The 9,286-nt window shown below is 34.3% G+C and overlaps 2 protein-coding genes across 2 annotated transcripts in view; both read right to left on the bottom strand.

Annotated features, from left to right (window-relative positions):
- Window positions 1-1,161, bottom strand: part of LOC107726027 (failed axon connections homolog) — a 6,297-nt gene extending 5,136 nt beyond the window's left edge. The window contains exon 1 of the mRNA XM_016535491.1: window positions 747-1,161. Within this exon, the coding sequence (XP_016390977.1) occupies window positions 747-1,006 (260 nt within the window). The 5' untranslated portion in view covers window positions 1,007-1,161. The remainder of the gene's footprint in view (window positions 1-746) is intronic.
- A 767-nt stretch (window positions 1,162-1,928) lies between these two features.
- On the bottom strand, window positions 1,929-8,751 carry LOC107726029 (cyclin-C). Its single transcript, XM_016535493.1, has 12 exons — window positions 8,570-8,751; window positions 7,947-8,053; window positions 7,668-7,752; window positions 7,469-7,538; window positions 7,336-7,387; window positions 6,802-6,857; window positions 6,211-6,246; window positions 6,042-6,133; window positions 4,815-4,882; window positions 4,583-4,662; window positions 4,392-4,510; window positions 1,929-3,338 (listed from the first exon to the last, which is right to left on the bottom strand). The coding sequence occupies exons 1-12, from the start codon at window positions 8,599-8,601 to the stop codon at window positions 3,284-3,286; spliced, it is 852 nt and encodes a 283-aa protein (XP_016390979.1). The 5' UTR covers window positions 8,602-8,751; the 3' UTR covers window positions 1,929-3,283.
- Window positions 8,752-9,286: the final 535 nt, after the last annotated feature.

Here is a 9,286-nt window from a genome sequence, read left to right as displayed (position 1 = left end):
TTAAATATTATTTATAAAATATTATATATATATATATATATATAAAATAAAAATATATATAAATTAAATCTAAAACATTTAAAATATATTAAAATATAAACATATTACATTAAATCTAAAACACTGAAAAAAAATATTTCATAATATATTTCCATAAAAAATTTAATATATTTAAAAGCACAAGCACTGCATATATAGTAATAATAATATTAGTAGTAGTAGTATATATAAGCAGTGCTTGTGCTTTATAATACTTTTAATATTTATTTAATAATCTATAGAAATTTATTATAAAATATTTTCATTTAATGTTTTTATTCAAGTACTACTACTACTATCTATGTTGCGCTTATATGTATTATTATATTTTTATACATATAAGTACTGCATAGATGGCAATTATTATTACTACTACTACTACTACCACATATTATTATTCCTACCTATGCCGTGCTTTATTTAAAAATATATAAGTACTTACAATAATTACAGCACTTCTAATAAAATGATTAATAAAATATTTATATTAAATATATATACAAAAATATAATACCTTCATAGACAGCAATAATAATAATAATTATTATTATTATTACTATTACTACTACTGTGTAGGCATTGCTTATATATAAAATGCTAATATATAAACACTGCATGGTTGGCAATAATAATTATAATAGTACTGCATAGATAGATAGATAGATAGATAGATAGATAGATGGATAGATGGATAGATAGATAGATACCTAATGACAAGCAGCTCGTGTAGTAAATAGGCAGCGGCGGCGAGCAGCGCCCCCCCGGTGATGTAGAGCGTTTTTCTCCACCAGGAGTCAAAGCCTAACGCAGACATGATCCCTCCGTACTCCTGCAGCGGGTAGGCGATGATGTACCCATACAGCGACAGATGCTCCTCGGAGCCGCTCAAGCCGAGCGAGAAGCTCTTGTTCCGGCCCAGCTCAAGCGCGCAGGAGCGGCTCCAGGCGAAGCCGACGCGCCAGTACATCTCTCTCCTCTATCCGCCCTTCGGCCCGCTGTGGCTCCGGCAGAGGAGGCTTCATCAGTGTCGCGGGGTGGAGGTCAGAGGGTCTGAGGACAGATGTCGCCTCCTGACGCGCGCTGGAGTCGCCATCAATCCGCAGCCGCTCGCGCCGCTGTTTACCGCACAGCTGAGAGCGCACGTCACCAGGGGCGGGGCTGCTGATGCTGCGGGGGGCGGGGCGTGCGCGCAGATTCTCCACTCTCATTGGTCAGATCCACTACTGTCATTACAGTTTGGTAACAACAATTTCATAACAGGTCACATAATATGAAATAATGTTTCAGTAATTTGTAAATGCTTCATTCTTTTGCTCCAAAAAATAGTGGAAAGCTTTGCAACTAACCACATGGACAAAGGATTACTATGTACTATTTACATCAGTGTTATTTTAATATCATTGAGATTTTAAAGAAAGTATTAAAGAAAAATTCAGTTTTATTTTTTTTAACATTTTTTGTTTAAATTTTTTAAAGCCATATTTAAAAAATTTTAAAGCCAAAAAAGTAATTTTGTTGTGTTTTGTCGATTTTATTTTTTTTGATCAAATAAATCTAAATAGGTTTTTCATCATTTTTTATTAGTTATTTCAGTAGGTTAATTCATGATAATTGGGACATTTTTGTTGGTCATTTTAAAGAGAAGTTTATTTACCTGAATTCACCCTACATCAAATTAAACTAAATGAAACTGAGAAATGTTGAATTGGCAACTAGCTGAAATAAGTTTCGGGTAGTTGCCAATGCAACGTTAAAATAAGTTTAATAAGTAATATATATATATACACTTTATAAGTGCAGTTTTAAAAATGTTCTAAACTCTTTTAAATGATTTTAACACAGGACACTTTTTAAGCCAAAACAAAAAACTAATTGGTAATATTTTTTTCAACAGCAGCTTTATTCAATAAGGCTTCTGAGCTCCATTATAAAGAAATAAGACCACTCCAAGCCCTCTCACCCTCCACAACTCTCACATCATCAAATATATTACAGGCAAATAGTACATACACTGCATGACTGAGAGGGGCCACATTTATGCAAGTTCACTCAATAAAGATGAGGCAACACTCCTGAAGCTCAGCTTAACAAAGAACCTCAGTGAGAGACAAAGCCAAAAACAAAAATGCCATCCAAAACACAGCCAAACATGTAAGTACTGTAAAATCTTTTGAGGCCCTTCCACAATTAATTACATGTCCCACAAACTAATGACGTCAGTGGAGATGCAGATGATGGGAAGTGAGGGACTTGATAACCACACCCAAGATGCAGATCTCAATTATTCAATAGATTTCCAAAACTCTCAAGATATTGGCTTGTCCTCCATTAAACGTGATGGATGCTTCAGTGTGCTGCAGCTACAGAGACATCAATTCAGCATAACAGAATGACAGCAAAACACAGCATTTGGGTTATGGCAAGTACACATACAGCATAATCATACAGTAAACTTATAATAAGAGAAAAATGATAAAAACAAAGTCAAGGGCTATATATGGAAAGCATATTTACAATGCAGTTTGAGGGATCAACTCAACTATCTGTGTCACTTGTGCATTCTAACTCACATCCACACGCACGTCAAATATCCAATCAGGATTTGATTACACAGTACGAGGGTTCAAAAGATCGCAGTCACATAGCCCTGTGGCCAATCAGTTTACAGACAGCCACTTTGTAGAGAGGACTGATCCGTTTCCCTGAGGAATACAAACTGTGATATGGTCAACGAGAGGCACGCATACAAATACATTTGCGGTTAAACACACACTCTCTCTTCGTCTCTCTAAGACAGAAAAAAAATAAAGTTTTCTTAGTTCCCAGAGCGTCCGCTGAAAGAAAGCTTCATGGGACTTTTCAAGGAAGTCAGGATCATCGACTAACAAGATCTGGGAAAACAGCACCCCTCTTAATCAAGCAGATACCCAATGAGGTGCGTAACATTCAAAACCATAGCCTTAAGCTTGGCAAGAAACTCTACATCAAAGCAGATTTCCGATTGGTGAGCAGTTCTGACACGGGCTGCTCTGATTGGTGGAAGGAAGGAAGGAGGTGGCATCATTCTATCTGCTCTGATTGCTGGAAAAACCCAGAGAGGAAAGAGAGGATGTGTGTGCCAGGAATCGGTTTCCCCACGGTCATAACACAATGTGCTTGTGAAAAGCAGCGATCAGATGTGCCAGGATGTGCTGTGTTTGCCTCTCCGAATCACTCCGCCTCAGGTCCTCCAGCAGGGGCCGCTCTAGGACTGACTGTACGAGCTGTTTTGACTCCCGTTTGAGCTCTGGTCAGTCTCACTGTTGTATGAAAAGCAAGAAAATACAGGCGCAGAGGTGAGGTGAGAAATAATTTTGGCAGCTGAAATAAAATATAAACTAAACTTAGAAATACTGCCTTGGCAACTAACTGAAATAAGTGTAAGTACTAAAATTACTAAAACTAAAAATGAAATAAAAATTCTTTATACATAAAACATGCTTTAATAAAGGGCTTTTCCATTTTATTCAAAACTAAAACTATTTAAACTTTTTCTGTGATTGAAATAATTGTGAAATAAAATAAAATATAAATATTAGAAGAAAAACTTGAACTTAAGCTAACTGAAATAAAATAAATTTGAGTTCTAAAATAATTACAAAAAATAATAAAAAAATAAATAAAAATGAAAAAAGTACTTAAAAAAAAAAAGACAAAAAAATATTTAAACATAAAACAGGCTTTAATAAAGGGCTTTTTTCTACTTTTCTAAATATTAAAAAAAAAACTTTGGTAATCGAAGTACAGCTAAAATAAAATAAAAATAAATAAATATTGGATGAAAACTTACATTTTAAAAACTTTAAATTGAAAAGGTTGCCTTCGCAACTAACTTAAATTTAAAGCTATATAGACAGCAAAAATATAATAAAATAAATAAAAATAATAGTAGATAAAATTTGTAAAATGTCAACTAAAATTAAAACTGAACATATAAACATGAAAACTAATTCAAAATATTAATAAATACTATAAAAGTTTATAAATAATACTAAAAAAATCATTGGGCTTCATAACCACATTAAATGTGGTGCAAATGTGTAAAAGCTGTGCCATTAACCCTTTAAGATATTTTTTTTTAAATTAAATAACTGTACTATAATCCTATAATTGTACTTTCATCCAGGACATTTGCAATGAGTTGCAAAGACCTTATGCATTGATATGGACAGAATGAGCTTATATAAATAATACAATTAGCCTCTTTTCATTGTTTCTCTTTGCAGTGGAGAAATAAGCACCCCAGGCTGTTTCCATATAAATAAATATAGTGTTGTGTGATGTTGATAACTGAGGTCTGCAGTCTGCCGTACCTGTTAGGAGGGGGTTTGGGTTTGGGCACCTTGTTGAGCACAGTAGCCATTTCCTTCCTATCATCAAAGTTCTTCCACTGCTCATAGAGTTTCAGAATCACCCTGATGATCTCCAGGATCTGTGCCAGAAAAGCTTCAATGTTAATGTACACAGCACTCATTCATTTATTTTACAGCTGCACATGTCTTACCTTGTCCATGTCAACAGACAGCTCAGCGAACCACTGCCTGGCATCTTTCTGCTGCACCACACAGGCCACATGCAGGCAGGCTGGAGGAGGAAGGAGACAGAATCTGTAACTCTGCTCACTGGTATGTGATGTGTCAAGCTGTTATACAGTCATTCAGATCTAAAGCTTCAAATCATCTGCTTGTTTGCAAGCATAGGACCTGCTGGATTAAGTGTAGGAAGTTTGTTCTTACCCAGTGCAATCATGAATGGAGGATAAAGCAGACACAGGTCTGTCCTGTAGGTGTCGTTCACTATCCTCCTGCACACATTCACAGGACATTCATGTCCACTTATTCAGCTTATTTCGCAACGCGGAAGTAAGCCATTCTCTGTAAATGTGCAAGACTTCTGATTCATTAGCTGCTTTAGGTAAATAACTAGAATAAATCGAAAGTGCTGTAAAAGTGCTGTTATTTTAGTATCATTGAGATGTATTATAGTTTTTATTAATATTTTAAATCAGTTTTACTTTTAAGATTTGCAGCTTTCATCTAAACGCTTTAGTAACTTTGTTGTGCATTTGTCATTTTTTGTTTGTTTATGTCTATAGTTTTTATAAATTTTTATTCAGTTTTAGTTATTTTAATACATCAAGTTAAACTAATTTAAAATGAGAAATGCTGCCTTGGCAACTAGCTGAAATAAAACAATTATAATTTATTTCAGTTTATTTCTACAACTATTTCTATTACTATATCAACTATAATAACCCTGCAGTAAATGCTAAAACTATTTGTGCTACAAACCAATGTGTTTATAATTAAGATAGTACATTAAAATAATATGATAAGAAATAGCAGTTTGCAATATCAAGCAACATAAAAGACTTGTTTTTGTACAATTAAAATAACTGGAAGCCCGGATTATCATTAACTAAAATTAAAACATTTAATTAAATAAGGCTAAAATAAAAAATAAATATTAGATGAAAAGCTTAGCTAAATGAAAATTAGTTATGTTGGCAACTAACTCAAGTAAGTTACTAATATAAACAAATTACTAATTAAACAAATACTAATATTTAAAAGGAAACAAAATCTAATAAAAATGGCAAAAGCACACAATAAAATAAAAAATAAAAATTACTAAAATTAAAATGTAAAAAAAAAAAAAAAAAAAGCTAATACAGCAGTGCCTAATAATACTAAAATAACACTGCTGGAAGCACATGACACTGGATGCCTCACACATTCATGTTACAAATGCTCTTACACTGAAAACAGGGTGGACAGAGACCGAAGAGTTTTTGGCAGATGCATAGATTCAGAAGCAAGAGTCTCATATAGGCAAACTTATAAGTGTAAAGTCAACATTTAAACTTTTTCTTTACCGCCCACTTAGACGGCTCAAACCGACTTATAAAGCACAATGAACAGTGGTTGTGTTTTTCATGCCGTCTGAAGCCACACGCTCCTCACCAAGCCAGCGGCAGCAGCATGTCCTCCTGACCCATGTCCTGCACATACTGCAGTAACGGTCTGTAAGGGTGGTACACGATCAGACAGCAGTCCTGAAACAAAACCAAACCAAACATCCATGAACAGATGCCAAAAACAAACATCCTAAAGAAGATGAATCAATACCAACCATGAGCTCCAGTAAGTAGAACTCGCACTCCAAGATCTAGACAAAGAGAGAGAAGCATGAGTTCACCGCGAAATCGTCACACTAATGTGCTAACTAACACGTTATGTGCACTAATGATCATCTTTCCCATTACGATGATCCATAAACGTTCCACCAGACCTCTGAGATGTTTCCCTTGGCGTGGCGTACCCAAAAAATAACAGTTTGTAATCATACCGCACTTATCACCAGCCCGAGACATGAGCTGCCAAAACCAACAGTCACTTATCATGAGTGTGAGGAATGTCACTCCTAAACTTGGTGACACTTAAGACGTGACAGAAGGCTGCATCGTCAGCACACACACACACACAGCGTTTCCATCATATGAATCAGACAGTTACAAGAACTTATTATCTAGATGTCTAGTGACGCTGTCAGATTTCCAAAATCCTGATATGGAGCAAAGTCATTCTTTCCAGAGAAACTCGTCTCAGTAAGAGACCAACAACTTGGACTGCAGTATCAAGTTGCCTACACTCACACTCGCCTACATGCCAGATCAGTGTCTCATAAGTTTTCTGCGTAGTAAAGCACAGACGTTTGACTCACGTGGTTCATTCGGAAGGGAAACTCCTTTGGAAAGGCATAAGAGAACCTTGTTTTCACTGTTACAAAAAGAAAAAGATGCATTTATTCCATTAGTATGAAAAGGTCACATGAGGAAGACAAGTTAGCATGCTTTTTGTGATCTGGGATTCCTAAACCTTACTGATAGTGAAGATATTTGGTGATTATGTCTAAAAAGTGAAGTTTAAGTATATTGGATGCGATTAATCGATTTCACAGCACTAATCTTGATTTAAGGGTGTTTAGACATTTGCACTGGAAAACAAAATACTATGGAAGATAATCATTTTTTTGCAGTGCATGCAACATTTACTGCCATGACTTTATGATTTAAAGACTTTCTGCTGTTATTTTAGGCCTTCATTTGTGGAAGCGTGAATCAAGATTTTTAAGACCCACAGAAACCCTGTACTTTATATTAACCTTTGAATATCATAAGCACATAATATTCAAAAATGCATTTCTGCAGTAATATCTGATACTGTTTGATGAGTTTGTAAAATATAAATCACTTACACACAGACGTTGCTGCTGAAATAAGGCGTGTGTTCGAAACAACACCAAATTCCTGTTAAGGACAGAATTTGATTTCATTAAGATTTTAATTTAGGCATCTTTCAGCAGAAATTGCCATACTGAGACCGTTTACCTCTACTTTAGAGGCCAGAAACACACATGTGGGGGCCATCAGCACAGGGTCTATGCTCTTCAGAGAGTACCTGGAAACAAGCCAAGAGCTTTCTTTTACTTTCATGCAAGTGTACTTGAAAAGGGCCATCAATCTAGAAGACAAGTATACATTTTTACAGAGGACGTGAAGGCTGTAACCGAGGCAATGACCCGCTCACCTGGCGTAGAAACGCTTAAAGTAGACAGTTGCCGTGGCAATGACCTGCTGCCTGAGTTTCAAGTGTTCCCCCAAGGCTTGAATCACTGCCACAAGATGACAAATTAAACTATTTAAAGTGTTTAAAGACCAATTTTATTCCTTTAGACTTCCAATTAACACATCCTTAAAAAAATCCATCTTAAAATACAACACAGGTGAATTACACCTGAAAATCTGCATTAACGTATTAATTCAGAACAGGGGCGTATTTATATTTATAAACAATTTATCTCCAAACCATTGGCAAAAAATATCTGTAGCTTCCAATATTCCTCCTCTGTGAGGAACTTGAAATCTTTCTGTCTCTCCTTCATCAGATCCTGTTTGTCCAGAACCCACTGCAGACTGATGAGAACAAACATCAGACACTTCAAATTCAGAAATCATAAAAGAATAACATACAAACCAACACAGCAGCATTATAGTGTATATTTAATATACTCCTAATGTCACTTCATATCCAAACTTCATACAAGCATCAAAACATCACAATATTATACTAATTGAAAATCCTGAAATCAGTTAAAAAGATGAATATGAACTCATGCCGTGAATAACACACATTTATGCTCATAATTCGTAAATTCAATTTCTCTATAGTTTCTTCAGTCCAGAGCCACTAGCCAGCCGGCTAAAGCTAATAATCCAAATATTTATACTGTTCCGAAAATAAAAGACATTTATTCTAGTATCTATTCTTTATCACGGCATTAACCGATATTTTGTAAATAGTTCGCTTTAATCAGGCAAATCCATGAATTTTAATGTTTTTATTTCTCGTACAGCTTCGCAGCAATAGCAAAACCTCTAGAAACTGCTTTAATGTTCTCGATTTATGTCGTCAAACACGTCTCTACTTACTAATGTGAGCTCTGCCAGAAGTTCCCTGCCATCTTGAGGTGATTGAGGTAGAAAATCAGCCTTAATGTGATGTTAAATTGTGTTAAGATAAAACGATACTCTGATCTAATCAGACGAGGAGCGCGACACAAAAAACACTCCGTAGAATTTCAATGTGCACATGAAAACGGTCCGGGAGGAAACACATTTACGCATCAGTTCCGGACCGAGTCCTGCGCTCTTCTTCTTTTATACAAATAAACGTATCTCTGCTATTAAAAGGCATAATAGAATAGAATAGAATAGAATAGAAATAACTAATTTTATATAATTATTGTAGATAATACAATGATACTGTTGTTATTGCTGTTGTTATTATATAAAACTATATAATATATAATATAATATATAGCTCATGATATAAAAAATATTGTAAATAATATAATCCAAGTTTATATAACAAGTTTATATAACATCAACTTTAAATAAAATAATATAACATAAATAACTCCTATTACATAATTATTGTACTAATATAATATTATATATTATAATATAATATAATATAAAGAAACAATTTTATATAATTATTGTAGATAATATAATTGTATACTGTTGTTGCTGTTTTTATTATATAAAACTATATAATACAATATATAGCTCATGATATGACAATGTAAATGTAAATGATATAAAATACCTCATGATATAAAAAGTATTGTAAAAAATATAATCCAA

The sequence above is a fragment of the Sinocyclocheilus rhinocerous genome, unplaced genomic scaffold, assembly GCF_001515625.1.
Source record: "Sinocyclocheilus rhinocerous isolate Xijiao unplaced genomic scaffold, SAMN03320098_v1.1 scaffold395, whole genome shotgun sequence".
Taxonomy (NCBI): domain Eukaryota; kingdom Metazoa; phylum Chordata; class Actinopteri; order Cypriniformes; family Cyprinidae; genus Sinocyclocheilus; species Sinocyclocheilus rhinocerous.
The sequence above is the reverse complement of the archived record's forward strand: the minus strand, read 5'-3'. Positions and strand labels throughout refer to the sequence as shown.